The following is a 22,449-nucleotide window of genomic DNA, read 5'->3' as shown; positions in this document are numbered from 1 at the left end:
GAGTGCCTGCCCTCTTTCTGGTGGTGGTGACCACTAAGGAATATGGTTTAAGCCAACCCCTAATAAACAGGGCGTCAGTGGGCGCCGGTCAGAATAGTTTTTCTATTCTGGGGTTGACCGCCCTTGTGAGACAAGGTGCCAGTAGGGATGGCTGAATGCGTCTTTGTACAGACTGCAGGAGCAGAATAAACTTGGTGCTGGACCTTTTGTCTCCCAGTATGTCTTCCACTTGTCGATCTGTGTCGATATTAAAGTGTTGTGCCGCCTTTAGTAGCAGCTCATTGTACTGTAGTTGGTTGTCAACAGGCAAATCTACTACCGGTTGGTCCTGGTGGTCTGGCGACTGGATCATGTAAATGACATCACCATCGTCATAAAATTGGTCTTGGTCTTGGCTAAAAAGGTCTTCTTGAGACCTTGGGTCATGTGACCCTGAGGGGTCGTCATAATACAATTCCTGAGAGGGGTCTTGGTAGGGTGAGGCCGGGGTGCCTAGATCAGGGGTGCTAGGCTGTGGCTCAAGACGAGACCTTTTGGCAGTGTACTACTGTGCTGAGGCTGTGAGGCATCTTTAAGGGTTGACAGTTCGTCTGGGTATCTGTCCATAAAGTCCACAAAACTAGACATCCTCTTTTAGATTTTATTGAACTGTTCAGGTGTACAGTCGCATGAAGGTGGGAAGCCTGACATGATAGGGGTGGCCTGGGAGGGAGTTTGATCATTGTGGTTCAAAGCCTCTGAGACAGTGTCTACAGGGGGGGAGAAAACAGCCTATGTGCTTTTTTCGAGGCCAAAGGCGTAGAAATTAGTGATTTTTTTGGTGACCTTGCTTTAAGCAGGGAAGCACTGATGTGTTTCTTAATTAGCTCCTGCATTTTCTGGATTTTCTTGGGGGACGCCGAAACATCTTTCTCCGCCTGTTCTTCGGCAAGCGAAAGGTGGGCCTTTTTGTGTGCGGTGTCCGAACCGACCTTCGGTTTCAGTTTCGGAGACCTGTCATGAACTGAATGCATATGCAATTGCCCAGAGGATAGTGAAGAACTTGAGGCTTTCTCCGTGGACACTGCATGGTCTTGAACGCTCAACAGTACCGTAGAGAGTCGGCCGTGGGGTATGTTTTTAGTGTCTTTATGATTGTGTGTGCCCTTACTGCTGGGTGTCTTCTCCATCACAGACCAGCCGGCCTGCTTCTTGGAGTCAGGGGCCCGTGCATGGGGTTTTGACCAACCCGCGCTCACCTTCTGTGTCACCTGATACTGCCCTCGATGGAGTCTTCTATCATGTCGATGGAGGCCTCGGCCTGCTTCGTGTGAGTGGCCTAGCATTTAGTCAGCCGATCCTTTAAGGTCTTAGGATCGAAAAGGTTTACAGGATTTACAAACTTTTTCAGTGTGATCACCTGGGAGACAGTAATTGCACACTTGGTGCATGTTTTTCCACAGGAATTTTTGGTGGCAGGTAGAGCAAAATGTAAAGGGAGTTTTGTCCATTATTGTTTACAAGGCCAGATTGGTAATAAACATGAGAAGGGATGACAGAATATGCATTTTCTAAAGAAGCCAGTATGAAGAACCTCCCCTCTCTCCCTACTGTAATGGGCCAAAGCCCGAAGAGGCCCCTGTAGGCCACGTCTCGTCATCAATCAGTCAACCGTTGATGATAAGGTTGTTAGTGGAAAGCTGTTGAGCAGTCTGTTGGCTGTGCGGCAAAGCGAACAATAAAAGAAAGAAAGTCTAAAATTAAACTTTCAACTAATTGAAGGCATCAGCTTGGAAGAGAACTCTGCATTTGCGAACAACTTTGATGGCGGAAAAAAACAATCTGAAGGACCTCGACATGTGAAGGACTATGGGTACAGTGCATATCACACTACGGATAATATTACTACTATGCCCTGTCGACGTCTGTTTTACGAGTTTCAAAAACAAATCTTGTAATACTCTGCAACTTCCACTAGATGTCGGACTGTGCAGAGCATGAGATCTAAACTGATTCAAAAACTACAGAAATATATATGTCATGTGAATAGTTATTTATTGCTAAGTAGGTTCAATGTTAAGTAGGGGAAGTTAGAGAGATGGAGTGATAATTATGGGGCCTGTTAAGTAGGATAAATGTTAATTAGGGTAGCGTTAGCCATAATAGTAAATAGTGGGGTAGAGGGGAGTACTCTGGCGTGAGGTAGTGGGAGAGGTGCGTGGCTTGCCCAAAAATGCCTTGCAAGATGGGACCACCCACAGAGGCCATCCTCTGGCCTCACGCACCAAGTGGGTTGCATCTGACGTTAGGGAGGGGATTGGTTGCGGCAAGCTCACCCTAGGGGTCCCTGAGACGACCCCAAGGAAGGGTGAGCTGATGTTGCCAATCCCAGCTTGGATGGGAGAACATGCCAGGGGAATCCTAGGGTTAAGATTTAAAGATTAAGGGTGTTTTAATAAAGACCGGTCACCGTTAGGGATCCCTATAAAAATTCACTCTGATATCTGTGTCCATTAGTCATCTAAGAAATCAGGGAATAGCCCATCTCCTGTTTTTAGCGATTGTACTTGGCAGGTGCTCCCTACCACCACTTCCTACCCAGCAGGCTGGGGGACGGGGGTGGTGGTGTCCATGGGAACTGTCCCTGCTATGGAGAAGGGAAAGAGCACCCCTTGCACGGACCAGCATGGGAAACAGGGGCTAATCTTACGCCACGGCTCTGTCTGGAATGATCGTGGATTTTGAGGGGTGCAGGTTCAGCTTAACCCTCTGGCTCTGTCGGGTCTGATTGTGGATTTGAATGGGTGCAGGTGAAGCCTAACACTTGGTTCTGTCTGATGAACTTTTACAAAATTGATTTACGTGGTTGTAATGAAGCCTCAGGAGAAGAGCTGGAGCTAATTCAGCTTACATTTTCAAACCTGGTTCAGCTGTTGATAAAAACTGCCCATAGTTCGAAAACTGGTCATGTAGATCCACCAAATAATCGTATTATCAGCCATTATAGTTTTATATTTGCCCCGAAGATGTAGAGATGGGCTTCTGAGAACTGCAGCTCTGCAATCACAATCTGAACTTCCACCACAAGTTACTATCTGAACCTCTACCATCAGGTCTTCTATATAAAAGGATGCAATCTGACACCAAGACATGTTCAGCTGCCACCCAAATCCTGAAATCCACATCCAAGGCATCCAAATCCATAACCCAGACCTATAAATTTAGACATTGCGATCCACAAGCATGACTTTTATATCTGCCATCTAGAAATGAAGATCATCATCAAAACCTGAAGCCATGCCATCATGTCCTGCAGCCTCACCAAAAAGATCCTAAGACCTTCCTCCCAAGACATGGATTTCAGACCCCAAGTCCCATATATCAACTTCAAAGATCTGGAAATCAGCCACCAAGACCTGAATATCAAGACAGAGAGCCCCTCCAACACAAACTCGGATACTGCTGGCAAATTCTTTTGGTTCACCATCAAGATCTGAAGAATCTGCTCCTCTGCTAGTTGGTCGATAAACATAACTTTTACATCGGTATCATGACCTGAGGTTCCACCACCAAGACCTGAAGCCATGTCACCATGACAAGCAGAACTCCCAACTAGACCTGGAATCCTCTAGTGACGACTGCACAATATCAAAAATGTATTGCAATCTACTAGAAAGGCAACAATATTACCCCACAAAACGATATCAGTGACCAAGACCGGGAGGCCCACAACCAAACCTAAATATATACCATAATGCTATGGATGTCAGAAACAAACATCTGGAGCTCCAGCCCCTTGACCTGGAGTTCTGGAAGTTCACAATCAAGACTGGTATAATCAGCCACTTCTAGATAATGATCGACAACTATTAGCTCTTTTATCAAGGTGAGGGGGATAGCTTGGGGAAAAGTGTATGTCTTGGAAGCAAGACAATGCAGCACAACACAGGTTCGAATCCTGACCCTGCGCTTAGAAACCAATCTCTGGTATTAAGAACCTTATAAAACAACAATTATAATGATAATAAACACTATGATCTGAAGATCCAAAAGTACATCCTGGACATCTATTCATTTGATACACAGATCTGCCTTCAAAACCTGGAAACATTAATTTAGACTTGGAGAACAACAACTAAGGCCCAGAGACTAGCATAATATACCTGCGGATAAGCATCCAAGATCTGTACATCAGCCCTAGGAAATGCCTATACACCAGCAAGATCTTGATGCCAGCCGACAACTGCAAAGCTCCATCACGACGACCTGAATATTTGCCACCAAAAACCTGCATATTAACCACCAGGATGATACGATTCACCACTGAACCTGATCCTCATGATGATTTAGTGATCTGCCAAAATGCCCAAAGAGCCACCGCAAACACATGCCAATCCCCTAGCATGACCTGGAGATCCATCACCATGGTTTGGCGAACCCTTGTTAATGGAGGCCCAATATTTGGCTACACGTGCCTCCAAGGGAATTGTAAGCAGGACAGAAACACTGAGCATGTGCAAAGAAAGTATTAGAGACATGTACAGGTGACCAAACAATATGGAAAGTAAGCCAACCAATGCATTAGGAGAGAGTCTGCAACCTGGTGCGCTCTAGATGTTTTGGACTACAACACCTATGACACCTCACTACTGACTATTCTGGCTAGAGCGGATGGGAGTTGTAGTCCAAAGAATCTGGCCTGTCAATGGTTGCAGATCCATGCTAGGATGATACACCACAGAGGCCATACCTATACACAGACTTCTCTGCCTGCTTTGGGGGAAGGTGCGGTGATTCGGTGTAGTGGAAAAGTTGCTGACCTTGGAACCTGGAGACTAGGGTTCCAATCTTGGCTTTGGAACTGGTGGAACAAAAACTGCAAATATGTTTAACGTGATGTGGATAATTAAAAACAAACTGCACTTTATGCTGTCTGGTATCACCCCTATGATCTGTCTCCCCCACTCCTCCACTTTAAATCCTGGTTTCTGTAATGGGACCCCAACTACGGACAGCAGCTCCAGTTGACCCGGCTACAGTAAAAATGCATGCAGAGTGCTCCGGTGCTCCTCGGAGCTAACCCGGCACCACATCGAACCGCTAAGGAAAGGTTGTTCTTACAGTACCTTCAGGACCGTGATGTTCCAGGCGAAACTCTCCATGGCCTTCTGCAGCTTCCGTCCCTTCAGGCCCTCCTTGGCCTCCGTCCGGTGCAAATCTTCATGGAAATCCATCCCTGCAGAACAAAAGAGCATTGCGCTACAGGTAAGTGAAGTTCTGGAATCGAGTCAGCAGGGGTCAGCCTGGAGAGAATAGCTAACCCATTTGAAATCTATTCACCCTATCAATAAAGGTGTTACAGGCAAAACATAAGGAGGGTTCAGCTAAAAGCACACTGGCGACTCCATGGAATACAATTGCCCCAAATGACTTCAAACTGGAGGCTCTGTGTGACTCTGTTTTTTTGTTGCCAGCGACAAAACCTCCGGCCATGGCATTCGTATATTTTCCTGGGGGGTACCCATCAGCCCTTACCTCTCCCTTTCCCCCCCATCTATATTTCATCCCCTCCTTTGTAGGGGTTAATGCTGTGGTCAGTGGTTTTCCCGCCACCCAAAATAAAAGAAATGGTTTAATGGCCTGGAACAAAACTAGAGGACCACATGCAGCATGGTGGCCAACGCGTTGTAAATATAGAGTGATTACTGCATGGACGCCAATGGGCCGATGATGTAAACTTCATGGGAGTCAATGAGCCGGTGTTATTAAACATACAGGGGTTATTATTGCATGGGAGCCAATGAGCCAGGGATCTCAAATATGAAGGGGGAATTACTGAATGGAAGCCAACGGGTTGGAAGCTACAGTATATGGGTGATTAGTGTACGAAAGTCACTGAGCCATGGGGTTAGAAAATTGAATTACTGGATGAAAGCCAAAGGGCTAATTAGTTAGCGATTTGACTGATGGATCCTGCAAGAAAATCATGGGTCAAATTAACTAGAAAATAGGAGGTTATCAGAACGTGAAGGTCAATAGGCAATAGTCAGAACTTCAGGGGCTCAATGGCCCTTGGAATCAATGGATGGATGAGGCGATGAGCAGGCGAGGGGTTCCCAGTGGAAACTGATGAGCCAGATTCATATGTCATTAGTAGTATTTTTTTTACCTGTCTGTTTCTTGATTTAGAAACCCTCGCCCAGATGCACCAGAGCACCATCAACAAATAATTAAAAAGGTGGCACAAGAGCAATAGAATAGGCATACAATCAACACAATCATTCTGATTAAGAACAATGAGTAATACATTTGAAATATGTTTGAAAGAAACAAGGTTTGAACAATTCCTGAAACTATGAGAAAGAGGGATTCAAACGGAGTGATGATTTCCATTGATCCCAGATAATCAGGGGAGGCCTTTGCTTCTTCTAATCTAGGGTTCTCCAGGGTCTCATGTTATATGCCAAGGTTGGATAGCTGCATGTGTGAAGGGTGGGTCTCGGACATGAGATGATGATAGAGAAGCCCACACTACGCAAGCTTAAATCTGGTGGCATGGTCCACTTCAACTTCAGTCCTGTGGTCAGTAAATCACATACCATTACATAATATAAATGGGGTCATAATAACTTCTGTGAGTGCAGCGCTTAGAAGCTGGAGGAATCTGACATGAAACGCTCTATGAGGGCACAATGTTATTTGTTATATACACCTTGCAGCGCCCTCATCACCTGAGAGTTCCAGTTTCTTTGCTAGGTGGGATCTTCTTCTATGGAAGCCAACAGAGCTTGTTTAAGACCTTGCCATATGACCACATCTCCCATTTCAGAAATAGGCATGCGACAGCATGAAATACTGCACCAAAGCATATCTCAAATGATGTTCTATGATATCTGACCATTTTTAGCATTTTAATGGTCTCGTGGTGTGGATGGATGTCTGGATGAGTGTGTACACATATTTCAAAAGTGGGTGCCCTTGGGGAGCAAGTTCCTTGAAGAAGGGGTGGTTTGTCAGTGTAGCCGTGCTCCTTCAGGGTCGTCGGCTTCTGTAGCCTTCCATGCACCGAGTCTACTTTCTCAGTGTGGGACTATTTTCTGAGTGGTAACTGGTTTTCTAAAAGACTCCTCCATCCAGTCACCTTCCACCCTCCTTATAGTCTATTTCTTCCTACGTCACGGGACCGGAGCTTAATGCAGAGCAGCGCAATTATAACAGAAAAAAATGCAAGGTGCCAGCATCCATGCAACGCTCTGCATTCTGAAATCCCCCATGCGCATGCGTAGACCTGTCAGTCCTGTTCTCCACGTGGGAGGGACAGGCGCTTGTGAACAGCTTAGCACCATCGTTGCCCCCAGTGTTTTGGGCCGGATCATTTTGAGCTGAAATGCTGCGCGTTTGCATTGAGCTCAATGGTGGGAACAGGCTTTTCATCATCCACCAGCAGGAGACTTTATTGGTTGCCTCTCAATCTAGAAGGTGCAGATTTGGATTCTGTTCCTTTCATTCCGTCGCGGGACACAGCGGCGCAGGGCCTCAATGTCGACTCACTAACCCAGGAGGGGCTCTTTGGGTCCTTTCCATTCCCACATACTCCATTCATGGACTTAACCAGAGGGTTGTAGGACCTAAGGGGCAAGTTAGACTTCTAAGTTTGAAGTCTCCCCATTCGGGGTAGTCCTGTCTCCTTGGAAACTAGGTCTGTTTTGACATGGTATCCCTACTTAGGCTAGGCGTATTCCCTAAATTCCAGAGGAATTTGCTGATTGATGCCCATCGGGTCCCTTCCCTTCGGGCAGGCCCGTCTCCTGTCTCCCGCCTTCCTTGTCCTGTAGTGGGATTGTAATGGGGTGGACGGGGGAATTATTATTGCATTTGCTAGGTTTTTATGGGGATGGTAATAGTAGTGAGTTTGCGGACATAGCTCTGATCTGATCTCTCTTCCTCTCTGTTTTTTCTTCTTGCTCGTAGAGTGTCAATAGTGACCATCCGACCGCTGCAGCCATCACCATGGCAAACAAACCTGACAAATCTGCCGACTGGCTACGACTTTGTTTGCCGCTTTGTTGTCATCCAAAGCAAAATCACCAACAGTGTCTACTCCTCCTACGGACCTTCCACCAAACAGCTGGTCAGCTACGCCATCCATAGCTATATTCTTACCTTCGGTGCATGATTCGACGTGGAACAGAAGTCTGAAACCACCAGTGTCGCAACCATGCTTCCTGGGCTCCCAATCATTGCCTCTAGAATTCCAATCATCGGTATCGTCATACGCCACAGAAAAGAAAGAAAGACTTCTGCATAAACTCAGACCGGTTTTAACAACACTGGTCACGAGGACCTTCTTCACAGACTTCATCAGAGAGGTTATTCCAGAGCCAGCAACTCCTCTCCTGTCAGTTTCAGTCTCAGCTTCAACTACTGTTTTGGAGACCATGCTTCTACCAGGACCATTGTCATCTCTGCTCTAATTAACAGTATTGCATTTGCTCCCCCAGCGCTTCAAGCCCGACTCCGCCTGTGGTATGGGTCCAGGTCCATCTAAGGAGGTTCCTACATGGACACATTTCCATCAGACATTACTGTAGATAATGCTCCTCAGGATGATAATGATGATGTGGAGGTTTCTTCATCTTCTAAGGCAGGGTTGTCCAACTTCATGCTGGAATCCTGACGGGTTTTCAGGATATCCCTCATTACTATTCATGAGAAATAATTTGCATACATTTTGAATCATTGTATGCAAATATATCTTGTGCATATCAATGAGAGGTCTACTGTAAATCCAACATGTTTCCGGCCCTCAAGTCATGGAGTTAAGCAACCCTGACCCTCCCCATCCGTTTTAACCCCTTCCCCACCCCATATATATCTTTTTATTAGATTCGAGATTTTTTCCTTGTATATGTTTTAGTTGTAAATTCATTCTCTGTTTTTTATTTGTTATAAGGCACACGTCTGCTACACTTACACTTCCCCATTTGGTTTCTGCACCGGATTCTTCACTTGGAAATCGTATTTCATGCAGTTACTTTGGAGTGCGGAGAGACAGGAGCATCATTACGGGTTTGGTGGTAATTCTGCAGTAAATCCGCAGAATTACCGCCAAACTCAAACACACCGTTACTGCCACTGGGTCCCATTGACTTCCCGCAGGATTGCGAGTGGTGCCACTGCAGTGTTATTCATCGGTCCCTTCCTTTTATTTCCCCCCCAAACCCCACATAATGTGCTGACCCCCATGGCACACTGTCCCTTGGTCATCCCACAGTGAAGATTAAGCCTGATGATTAATGGGTATGGAACTCGTGACAATGTCAGTTTGCCCCCCCAAATCTCTTTTACAGGGTTTGCTTCTATGTGCATCCTGGGGCCACTTTTGGCAAACTGAGTCATTTCTGTCTTTAGGGCTCCACAGAGACTCTTTGCTACTATTTCCGGTCACCTTATATCGTCCTCATAGCTAGGTTGGTGCTCCCCTGGTATGCCTCTTCCATTTCCTCTACCGTTATCTAGTATCATCAGTAAGAGTATCTTTAAGGCCGCCAGTTCGGCAAGAACCAAAGAACAATGGCACCTCGTATTGTTTCCTCTAAGCTTGAATCAGGTTAGAGGGTTTTCCAAGTGAGGCAATACAAGGGGAGATTAGACCCAATAAGTGTCCTTTCCCAGAAGGCAGGCCTCTCGCCTTGATTTCATGGCAAGCAACGTCTTTCGGAGATATTGCGAGAGTAATCCTTGGTGTGGGATACCCCCTTTCCTGAGGTCCCATTACTAAAGGGCTGCTTGTTAAGGTCGCCGCAGAGGCTATTTTAGGTTCCTCTGCGTTGAGGGTTGCACTTGTATCAGGAGTGATGATTGCAGGCCAGAACTGGACTTTGCCTGAGAGCTATTTTTGAAAGTCTTGCAGTGTCTTTTCGGGGACCAGGGCGTGAGCATAGGACCAAAAGGTATCAGTGTGTGTCAAAGTGGTTGGTTCAAAAGGCCCCAAAATAACTTTACCCAGGGCGAACCGCCCATTGCTCAGCAGGGTCAAAGGGATTGCATCAATTATCACAGAATTATCCACCAGGTGGGCCAGGCGGGTGTCCCCTATACTGGTTAGGGCTACTGCCTGAACATTCCCTTTGTTGTGGTAATCAGAGTTACCTTCTGCGGTGGGGGCGTCTGTATTTTTCCCTATGATGATCGGAGCACTTCCCAGAAATGTGTTGATTTCATTAATCAAATTGTAAGCATCGCCCGCTATCATGGCATGGCTGCGGGTCCTGTTCTTATTGACACCTAAATCACAGTCTATGTGGGGTGGGTCCACAAGCCTCTGCTTCACAGATACAATTTTCCTCTTGGTTATGCAAGACACACTTCGAGATAGTGACGATGATGGTGGGGATGGAGGTGGAGAAGCACCGACATCCGTTGCCACAGCTTGCGTCGCCATATTTTTGGAAACTGAGGCAAATGCAATGAAAAAGGTGTAATCAAATCAACATACAGGGCAGAAAAACTGTTTGTAAGGGCCAATCCCCCTCTTCGCAGTCCTCATCTGTGTTTGGTGCCTTGGGGCGATGGTTCAGCTTGCAGTGCGGAGGGGGGTGATAGCAGATAATTGACCGCTCCAGCGTTCGCATAACACCCCTGTGGAGCTCAACACCCCGTGCCCTTGATCCTCCAGCAGGCTTCGGCCCTAGCGGGAAATGCAGCCAGCGATGTAGAGAGGGGGGCATGGCCTGCAGCCTGATCATCAGCATATGGTGGCCCTCTTGGGTCAGAAAGAAAAGGTTGCTGTGCACCTCGCGCCCTTGGTTTCCCGGTCAGGCTTCTGCCCTGGCGGGGAACACAGCTGGCAATGTAGAGTGAGGGCGTTGGCTGCGGCCTGATCCTCGGCATATGGTGGCCCTCCTGGGCCAGAAAAACTGTTGCTGGGCCCCCGCTGGCTTATAGGAATTGGATCTAAACTTCATGGCAGCACAAGGGAAGTCGTGTTATGTTGTTCACATAAACATTACTCAATCTAGGATTAGTACTGTGGCCGAGACCGGGACTTCTTAGTCAGCGCTAAGGTCTCTACACCCAGGGCGTACAATAACTAAAAAGGAAGTAGCCAACGGGTTCATTGAACGGTTCTCATCGCCAGCACATCTGCATCTTCTGAAACTGTTTTACCTGCAGTACTCATTACTGGATTACCTCAAAAGCGCCCTGCCATATCAGCGCTGCTACCCTGCAATAAGCCTGGCACGCTGGAATCCTGGTGGCAACCTGACCCCTTTTCAAATCAAAATCCTTTACAAAGAGAAGGGAAGACTTGGAATTCCCTCCAGTAGCGGAGAAGAGAGAAAGACAAGGTCACAAGCAAGGATGACATGACTCCAGAATGACATCCTATGTGTGCCGCCTTTGTCGAAGCCCAGAGAGAGAATACAATGCCGTCTTGTGCATTTTTCCGAGAGCTGCCTAGGGAAAGAGGAAACTAACAGCCTCATCATCGGATTTTCATAGAAGATCTGCTTTATTCTTCAGTTGTGGGGTTCTTCAGTGAAGTTCTAACTGACCGGGGCAGGCGTGCAATATCAAAACTGATTAAACAACCACATCAATTCCTGGGCGTAAGGGCTGTAAAGATAACCTTTCATCACCCTCAGGCAGACGGCTTCATAGAGCGCTTTAACAAACTATGCAGATCATTCTGAAAGAGATGATTGCAGGAGACTGCACATGTGGGGAGGAGCTCCTATCGTTGGAGCACCCAATATCTTCACCAGGCTTCCCAACTATTGAGTTGATATTCAGATGACACCTCAAAGATATTTTGGGTGTGCTCCAAAAAGAGTGAGAAAGCCAACCTCACAAGTAGGAAATTGAAAATACTTGTGTGCAGCTCCATCTCGAAAGAATGAGTGAGTGAGTGGTTTATGAAATCACAAGATTATGAGCCAGAATGTTTCTCAGGCTTGATAATGTCACCAGACAATGTAGGTTTTACGCCTGGTACAAATTACTATTATTGCTGTCAACTCGTTCCAATAAACTGTTAGCTCAGTGGAGAAAGCAATATAAGGTCAAGGCAGTCTTGAGCAAACAGACAGCCTGAGCTTTCCAGCCAGATAGACCCAAAAGCTAACAGATCCAGTATGTGTACCACCCAAAAACTGAAGAACCCTGCACATCTAAAAACAACACACTGTTCAGATGAAGCAGTTCCACATAACTTCTGCTAAAACCAGACTCCCAATCCCTCCTTAACAGAGTCTCCTAATTTGTCAACAGCTGAGAAGGAAGAGCTATACCAGGTCAGGTCACTGAGAAAAAAAAAGTTTTTTTCACACCACCAGCGCTACACCAGTTCAAGATCATGCTTTTTGCCCTTCACAGGACAATGGCAACAGCCCAACATCTGCTGGACAAAATAATGAAGCCCCATGTCAAATATGCAGGTGTCTATGTGGACGATGTGGTCGTCTATGCTGTATATTGGAGAGATCACTGGAACACCTCTCGGCAGGACGCTCACGGGATCGGACCAGTCTATAGGGCAATGCCAAACCAAAAACACAAAATGCTAGGTAGTGAGGGCCAGTTTTTGTGGGTCAAAATCTTCTACTTCTTTGGCCAATGAGGGCCAGTTTGATGAGTTACTACGTGGCTAGTAGTTTGGACCATTGTTGCTGAATAAATATTCTTTAAACTGAACAATTTGCATTTCATTTTATCCAAAAACTCCCCCTTGGGTACTATTCAAACAGTCTGTCACAAAATGAATGAAAAGTCATTTGCAACCGTGGGACACTTTTTCATTGGTGGCCGAGACAATCGTATGCCCCAGTCTGACCCATGGATGGATACCATTTCAAATGCACGACTTAACACCGACTCTGCAAAGCCTACCCTCTTCCGGCGAAGTGGGGACTGGAGCAGTGCTTAAAGACAGGCAACAGAAACCCACTAAGGGCTTTCTTGGGGTCACATAGGATATTTTCCCATCTTGATCTTTCATTGTTTCAGCCTAGCAGCAAACCTCATTCTGCTCTTAAAGAAAAATGCCCCGAACAAACTTTAATGGACACGTGACACCCACAACGTTTTCACAGGTGTGTGGAGGGCTACGTTCTGTCCCACCTACCGCTGGCTCCTAACTTTGGCCCGCCCCCTTTATTTTTCAAACTGATGCTTTGGATAAAGGATTGGTAGACATTATTTCCCATATAGCAGTTAGGGCAGAGAGCTGATCTTGTACATTAGCGGCAAGGTGCTACGCTGTGTGCTGAGGGGGAGGGTGTGTGATGGGTCCTGTTAGGCAGAATCATATGCAGTACATTTAGGGAACACAGCATACAATTAAGACTACAAGTGATAGTACAATTTCACCTTTGGTACAAGCCTGTACTACACAGTAAAGTGGTAGTGATGGCTGAGCAGCCAGACGTATCTCAAGAGCAAATGAGCAGTAGTAGAGATTACACAAAGGACTACAATTACTGTGGCTCAAACAAACACTAACTGAAGGTTTCTGGTTAAAAAATATAAGTACATTTATTTTTTAAACCATCTGTTCACAAAACACTTCACTTCTATTAAATAAAACCACACTCTAAATCCACTACACGCAATCAATTCCTCTTGTTCAGGACAATTCAAGGCAAATACATTCAAATTTGACAGGCCGGTGTTTCAAAACAAAGACGTTATCGTGGGTTACTATGCGATCACTTTTTGTCAGTAATGACAGTTTGGTCTTACGAAAATAAAGCGTACCCGCGAGAAGAAATACACCCGAAGTCAAACACACTTAGCACATAGAATTAAAACAAGTGAATAGTAGATAAAAATCATAGGCAATACTTTTGTCAAGGCAATAGAATCAGTGGACGTTTTCTAAGAGGCAGATAAAAGTCAAAAGGCCTGCGCCAGTGTCAAATGGAGCAGGAGCTCTGTTGTCGAGGATCACACGGTTAGAATCGTTGACGATTAAAGTTTGCCAGCAGTACTGGATGTTGTCAAAGGGAAGCAAAAGTTATAAGGCAGAAGGAAGAAAGGACAAGCCATCGGAAAGGAAAAGGGTTCACCCGAATCCTCAAGGTCAGACGGAGAGAACGACCAAATGGACACAGTACCTTATTCGGATGAAGAAAGCTGGTGTGAGGGCAGTTGTTCCTGGTAGTTCCTGCAGACTCACGGTTCCTGAAGCTTCAGTGATGGGGACAAGAAGGAGGATGTCTGGAGCGATCTGCACTACCCAGGGATGAAGCCAGCAGCAGCAAAGCAACGATGAATAAAAGGTGCACTCCTTAAAAACAGTTGAGGGTTCTCCTGATGGCTATCTGGACCACTACAACTCTGTGTAGCGATTTCAAACCAGAAGAGGATTCTCTGGCTGTTGAAGGTGAGCTGGTTGATCCCACCAGGCTCAAGGGAAGAAGACTCCGGACTGGATCTTCTCTGTCGTTGAAGGGTAGATAGCTCTGGACTGATGCAGGGCTTCACCGGGATCTAAGAGTTGCAGCAGCCGTCTTCTTCTCTGCTTCTCTTCAGTTCTTGTAGTTCCAGTGGCGCCTCTGACTTCCAGCCCAAGAGTCCTGCCTTTTATGCCAAAATCCGCCATTCACACAACCTGGCTGTCAATCACACAGCAGGGGGGTTATCCGGCCCGGTCAACCACCTCAGCCAATCGACACAGAGTGTGACTTGGGTCTCCAAGGAGACCCTGCGCAGGGGGTTACTAAATCCCTCCCTCACATTCAGCCCACCTAGACAACCAGGCGCCAAAGGAGGGCTTCTGTGCAGAAGCCCGCCAAAGGAGGGCGAACAAAGAAACCAAACCTGGTTTGGCGCCAAAAGCAAACAACAAGTAAGACTTTAACAAAAACAAATGGCGACTAAACCCAACCGGAGCCAAAATAAAATGTATTTGGTCAAGCGGGTTTATGTTCGAGGCTGATATAATAGCCTAAAACAGTACCACGTTTATATAATATAATCGCGGTAGAAAAGTTAGGATAGATACCACTGCCACCAGCCAAGTCGTAAAGTTAAGGGAGCGAAACAAGGCTCCAAGAGACACAGACAAAAATGGGTAAGAATTAACCCTTTCCAATACTCCATGTAAGATGGGTTGTACTGGGTCTGTAGTTAAGAGACACTACATAAAGTTAATGGCAACTTTACATGTTTCTGGGCACAGTAGTCAGCCCCAGAAAAATGGAGTCAGTGGGAAGTCTCAAAGACAACCTGTGTCACTGCACTGAAGGTTCTGTGTAACACACACAAAAAGTAGGGCACATGGAGTAGGTGAGGCACCAGTGCCCAAGATCACACAAACAGTAAAAATACACTGAGCAAAACACATGTAAGAGTGGGAAAAAGGCTCACACTCTTACCAGGTGAAAAAAATAAACCCCAGAAACCCAGCAAAGCTGCTGAGGGACTCACTAGGTAAGGGAAATTAGCCATAAATGAGAATTCTCCCTAACAGGTTCCACCACGCTAATGTATCTGGGGCCATGAACACCCCTGATGCTACTTCATAATGCTCCCCAGGATAGGACCGCTAATAATAAACCCTTCTAGTCCCAGGAAATTCCTGTAACATCATAATTCCAGGCCCCCGGCTTGTGTATATAAGGGGGGATGGGCAGTGTCAGACAGAACAATGGGAGGAAACAGGTTGAAGGTCTGGTGGGGAAACATGAGAAAGGCTGACCATGAGTCCTCCTTGTACGTGCTATGGTGGAAAAACCATGGGAATTGGTGCCTCCAGAGGTTTAAGTGGCCTTCAAACTTGAGCCGGGGCTTTTAGGGGGCGGGGCATGGCAGGGGGTTGGTGCCGCAATTAAGAGGCAACAATTAACTTACCTGACTGCTGCTTGTCAGGCCATGCCCACGTAGGAGCCCCAGCTCGATTTTGCAAAAGGGTCAGACCATGGCCTAACAGGCAACAGTCAGGTAAGGTAATTATTGCCTCATCTTTTAATTGTGGTGCTGACCCTCTGCCAGGCACCCTTTTCACTAGAGATAGATCACCCTCTCACCTTGGATGGGAGGGTGATGATCCCTGCTTCTCTAATGAAAGGGGCGTCGACGCGGCAACACAATGAAAAGGCAAGGCCTTTTTTTCTAAAGCCTGAAGCTCTCGCTTACACACGAGAGCTTCAGGCTTTAGAACAAGAAGCCTTGGCTTCTATGAGCCTAGTGCGCTGGGGTTACCAGGGTACTTTAGGAAGCCCCGGCAGGTCCCCATCTCGGATACACATTTTTCAGCCTTCTGGGGCTATGCCTCAGATAGTCCCGGCCCACTTAAAGCTCTGGGTGCCTCTTTTGTCATCCTCGAAAGGATAGAGAATATCTTCGGACTGATCAGTTGCAAAAGAGTCCTCATTGGACAAAGTACGATTGGTGCACATTTTTATCAGGTTTAGACAAATGAAAGGCTTACAAATTAGTCATACTTGTGGATATTGGTATGCTGTTGTCTTGACTATTAATCAACAGCATTCATCTGAATCAATAGTGGCAAACCAAGGAGCACCTAAAATCCCCTCCCCTCCGACCAAACCCTCCTCCCCTTGGTCATGCGCCATGGCCAGAGAGATCAACTAAGAGTAGCCTCCCTCACATTAGACAGATTCAGGGAACGACACCCCACACACACTTTTACGCATTCAGAAAGACCAGCCACTTAACGCATTAGATTGAAGCATTAGAATAACCATGGGTTACCCAGATAATTAGGGTAGTTCGGTCGCGCATCACTTCTTATGAAAACCAGCCATGCGCCAATTTAGCAGCCAACCTCACAACATGCTGAGGCACAGTTTATCCAAATAATTTCTGCAGAGTAACAAGAAATGTATTAGGTGCAACCAATCAACTACACTCAGAGGAAACGAGGTGGGAAGGTAGTCTCTATGCTTGCAGAGGTGGCGGGCCGGCCAACAGACCTCAACCAGGAGTGTTGTTGGGCACCACTGTGTGACAACCGGATCTGTGCTGAAGAAATACTTTTGAGGTGCTGTCAAGATTAACCAATGTACTAACCAAACCTCCCCCCTCCTGCTCCTCCAACATACACCATGCCACTTCATACGACTATGCGATAACCACACTAAATATTTACACACCTAGCATTAACCTCGCACTCAACAAACCTTCAGAGACCCTGTACCCAACCTCAGGCGGAACATACCAATGCACACAACCCATGAATCCATCCACACAAACGCACACCAACACAACGCCATCAAACACCTAACAAACAACTGCAACACTGGACACCCCCTTATGGTCACAACAAACCAGTGCGAACGATTGTATTTCCACCCAGCCGTACATGACCTACACACCCAGCACAACCGCTAGTACGAATCCTACTCTTATGGTTACAACAAGCTGAGCTGAACAACCAACTCGCACCCAAGACAATGCACACAGATGTCAGTTTCTCCTGGTTCTGAACCTATCCTATCATCCTATCCCCGCTAGCACACCCTGCCCTCTTTTCTTGCAGAGCCACGTGAGCGCCTGGAGACTTCCACTGGGTGGTAGTAGTACGCGGTATAAACGAACATAACATAAATTTGACTTAAAATGCTGGCTAACCCTACTGTGCTTTGAACTCCAATTATATATGTCGTAGGTTTCCCAGCTGGACAGATTCTACAGTGTTTTTCCAGAAACAGAAGCACTATCTTTGACTTTATTAACTCATTCAATATTTTGTACAGCGCTGGCATGCCGCCTCAGCGGCCATTTTACACTACGCAGTTCTTTCCATTGTGCCGCGGAAAGGCCTCGTGAAGTATGTCCGTCATGCTAAAGGGACGGATGCCTGGAACTGTTGACGGATTGGTAATCCCGGCTCGGGCCGTCACACGTGTGCCCCACAGCCTGCGCACCGTGCCCTGCCGTTAAAAAGGCAATCATCGCCAGGGCTGGAAGCATCGCTCCTTGCTTTCATCGGTCGAATTAATTCACGACACGTGCTCCATCGCCTCAAACTGTGAAGCTTCAATCTCGCCAGTAATGAGGATTCTCCAGAAACACTTCTTCCCCTTCCAAATCCCAACCAATCGGGCCCAGACCTCCTGTGGCGAGCCATTAACCCCCACTCCCCCCACAGAATCGAGCAGTGGATGGTGGGAACGGTAAAATAGATGAATTTATTCTGCGCAAAATCCTACGATTAAGCCTGTGCAAAGATTAACCGTAGGCCTATAGGAATGATGAAACTACGCGGTGAGCGGCAAGTGCTCCTAGGCATGCCTGGCCTCGGGGAGGTGGGGGGGGGGAGGAGCTGTGAGGGGGGTGTTGAACCTGAGCAGCGGCACGTCCACCGTGCCCTGTTTCCAGGAAAGTAGAATCACATGAGATGCCGCCGCCGCCGCCTTCACCTTGGCAAGCGGTAGGTTGACGCGGGCCATGCATCCATGCATCAGCCAAGCTGCATAGGCCCGAAAGGCATACAACCCCTCAACGCACAGCAAAATAGTTCCCGCCAAACTGGTACTATGGTAAATGCCCATGGTCTGCCAGACCACACCTAGCGCACCTGCTCCTTGAAACAATATCGACCCCTCGGTTGCATGTGCAGCCCGCCTGTTTGCGCCCAGATATATGTAATCATGGTCTGCGTGGTTGCCATGTCCTGTATGCACAGGGGCAGCTTGCTGGGCTTGGAGGAGCAGAGCTGCCATGTGAGGGAAGGCCCCGAGGGCTACGTTGCTACGAGAAAGTTATGGACTTGCTCGAAACCTTCAGAGAACTGACGAGATCTGCCTAGTTCCATTGATTTGCGTCACAGAAGTCGATCCACTCAATGGGGTCGAAGACAGTGCTGGAACTATCCCAGATTTTCTTGGATTCAAAATCTGGGAAACATTGTCTGACTAGATTCCCAAAACGGTGAAAATCGAAATTCCATGACCGAGGTGTTGTTTAACCGTGCACCTGCAGCCATCAGTCGTTCCCAGCAGTCAAGACTTAACTTGCCTGCCATATTGTTATAATATTAAAGTAAAAATCTCTTTTCATTGATGCTGGCACAGCAATGTGCGCGCAATGGGGGTGGCTAGGCCTGTGCCATGTGCCATAAGAGGTAACTGTGATGAATCAACTTCCGGGGCACCAGTGGTCCAGGGATGAATATCAGTTTATAAACATTCAATCAGCCCCACACCTCTAGTAGGCCAGAAGGGATCCGAACAGATTGGAACACAACTAAATTATAAACCTCCTTGTTCAATTTTTGGTAACATGGACGGAACGGCAGGCTTATCTCCGCAATGTCGTGGATCGTTGGTTAGTTGCAACACAGAGAAAATGCAATCATTACCCAATGATAAAATGGACTGTCCAGTCAAGATTGTATAAACATATCTACTTTATTATTACAACAGACAGTTCTAGCACACTACAAAATACAACCCACCCTGTAAAGTAACACAGAGGACAGACAGTTTCACGAAGGAAAGGGATACACTCTGGATACTGACAGGAAGGTCCTTGGTAAAGTAATCAGTCTTACTGTTCAAGGTTATTTGGTTTCAGCACCTAGGAGCAAAGGGTCGTAAGTGTCTCTAGGGGCCTTCGGAGAAGGACCAGGGGGGCAGAACCACAATGTACCTGGTGCTTAAGAAGTTACTGATGCTCGACTGCGTTTAGGGAGTTCCAGGGGGCTTGGCAGCTCCTAAAACAGAGTTTGAGACGGGCTACAGCTGCAGGTATTAGCCGCCAGGCAGTTCGGCAAGCGAGGCTGGAGGGACGGCTGCAGACTGGCCTATATGGTGGCTCAGAATCGCTGTCTCTGTGCTGGTTTGGTGGATCTGGAACGCTGGTTGAGGCTTCTCTGCACTTAACCCATGGCCCTGCTGGACCAGACTCTTAGTTCATCCCAACACACCCCGTCTCTTCACCTCAGTCTCTACGTATGCATGACCTAAATGTACTATTACCAGTTAATTGTCTGTCCTGTCCCTCCCACTGTCTCTCATCTCCCCCATGGCCACAACTGTACCACTTCATGCACTTGCACTAGGAGAAATGTCGTCAGTCCTAGTATGCACGTTTTTCTGTTTGGATCATTCAGAATCTTCAAGGCCTAAGAATGATTACTGTATTCCCTTGTTCCCTTCCCGCCTTGAAGCGCTTTTAAGCAATTTACCTGTGTATAAGTGCTATATCAATAAACAATAATATAAAAGTAAAATAAAACAGTCAGCAGTGCAGCTGGTTGCGGTTCGAGGACTTGACTGTCTCGAAAATACCCATAAAAGATGGACGCTGGTTGATGCTTGTGTGACACTCCTCCTAGCTTCTTTGCATGGCTCGTAGCATCCTTTCAAGGCAGATGGCCCAAAGCTGAGGGGAGTATTTGCAGGCAACGGCCTTGTCCTTTGTTTGAAGACTCTCTGGCACTACCCACCTAAGAAGCTTGCTGGCTTCTAGTAGGGCAAACTGTGTGCTGGTTGGGTACCAGTTCTGGGGCTGCTGGATGGGCCCTCTGAGTCCGGTATCTCCCTCTCTCCCCTGGGAGATGTTTAGGGGAGGGATATTGCTTCCCTCTTGGAAATCCTGGCCTTCATTCACTGGCGGAAGCTGTAAGGTAGACTGTACCTTCAGCCAGGGTCCAAATGAGTCCTTCTTACTCCTTTCTAAGACAATGGATGATCAGCTAACTGAGGGCATCAGCCCCCTTTTAAAGACAAATGGGCCCCATTGATTGGTGCAGGCTAAGCCTACCTTAATGAACCAATACTGTGTCCCCACCAACAATCTTCTGCTATGTGTGAGGTCAGGACCAGAGTGCTCAGCAACAAGAGAGGGAAGGGGTGACAACATATACCTAAGTCACACCTATCTTCCTGTCTGTTGTGGATCAGAGTGTCTCTCTTTTTTACTGAGCCTTCTATGACTCTTGATTAAAATACTGATCTCCCTTGCAGTATGTGGTGAGAGCAGACTTCCTGTCTCCCCCAAATCACATACTTCTCCCCTCTGAAAGGGTTCCTCTCTGCAGGGGTACCTATGGTAACTGCTGGACCCAGACATGCCATTCACTGCCTTTCATACAGAGGGCTGGGAACTAGCTTCAAGTTGACACATTGCATACCCAAGGGGCGTCAACCCTGCTTTCCTCTTGTTCGGCAACCAAGCCACTTCAAGGCTTGCCTCAATTATCTCTCATTAGTATGCACTGCCACCAGCCGAACTAGACGAAGGGAAAGCAGATCCATGGATCCTTTGATATTTTAATTAGGATGCCCATGGCTGGAGGAAGGTGTCCCTTCCCCCTTCTTGAGATGCTTTGATGTACCTGTGGCTGTCACATTCCTCTGAACAGGACAGAGAATGACAGTGCCTGTAGGCTGTTACTCCCAGAGTGCACGTGACTATTATGTTTTTTGTGGTGAGCAGAGAAAATGTGTTTGGAATGGCCTCACACATTTTCGGAGGCTGATCTCCCATCATTCCTTTTCATTTCAAAAAATCAAAAAAGCCCAGGCAAGCGTACAGGCCCGTGCCGATGGTCGAATTCCTCACAGTGCCAATGGTGGGTCATTAGAAAGGAGTGGAGGCCATAAAGCTGAATATTCCTGGGAACAATGGTTGCAAGGAGATGATCATGCTTTAACTGTTGATGGTACAATTCTAAAGCAAAAAAAATGATTTTTTTAGGCTCCCATTACTTATTATGCTGGTAATGTAGTCTGGCATTCCGGGAGGGGCACAATAAAGCAACTAGCACACAATTTTTTCTCAACATGTTACTAAAACATTTTTGTTATGGGGTTGGTTTATTAAGTGATATGTACAGGTTTCCTGTCATCTCTTATAATTGTAGTACTGTTTTGTGCTTGTGTTTTTATACTTTTTATAAGCCTATCACTTGTCTGCCATGACCCCCTTCTTTAGCCCTGCCTGCATCAGAGGGAGAGAGAAGAGGAGAGGAGAGGAGAGGAAGAGAGAGAGAGAGAGAGAGAGAGAGAGAGAGAGAGAGAGAGAGAGAGAGAGAGAGAGAGAGAGAGAGAGAGAGAGAGAGAGAGAGAGAGAGAGAGAAGGAGGGGCTAAGTATGATTAAATGGGTGCTTGTACCAACCCAATAAGGACCACCATGCAACATTTTTATAACCAATCTACAATCCACGTCCATTAAGAATAGTATCTGTATAAAAGAACGAATGGTACAATTGATTGAATTTCGGCTGTGCCAAAATTTTGTACAGCCAAAAATTTCAAACTATTCTACCATTCTGGACCATTATAGAGAACAAGGGAAGCGGGGGTTGCAGGGGTGTCCCCCGCAACCTTGTTCGCTATAATGGCATCTGGGGGCAATAGGGGGATCCCTGCTTGCAAAACAAGAACATTTCTCAAAACAAAAAGAAAAGCACACTGCAGAGCCGGTTCCCAGACAGGAACGTGAAGGGAACCGGCATCGCAGAGGGATGGAGGAGTCGGCAGCACACAGTGAAG

The 22,449-nt window shown here is 46.9% G+C and overlaps 1 protein-coding gene across 1 annotated transcript in view; it reads right to left on the bottom strand.

Moving 5' to 3' along the window:
* The window catches only part of LOC138521543 (inactive phospholipase C-like protein 2), a 639,517-nt gene that overhangs the window by 65,087 nt on the left and 551,981 nt on the right, over window positions 1-22,449 (bottom strand). Inside the window, exon 5 of the mRNA XM_069634464.1 lies at window positions 5,106-5,215. Coding sequence (XP_069490565.1) covers window positions 5,106-5,215 — 110 coding nt within the window. The remainder of the gene's footprint in view (window positions 1-5,105; window positions 5,216-22,449) is intronic.

This window comes from Ambystoma mexicanum, chromosome 13, assembly GCF_040938575.1.
Source record: "Ambystoma mexicanum isolate Mex_15411 chromosome 13, UKY_AmexF1_1, whole genome shotgun sequence".
NCBI classification, from domain to species: Eukaryota; Metazoa; Chordata; class Amphibia; order Caudata; family Ambystomatidae; genus Ambystoma; species Ambystoma mexicanum.
Note: the sequence above shows the minus strand (reverse complement) of the source record. Positions and strands in the feature narration are given on the sequence as shown.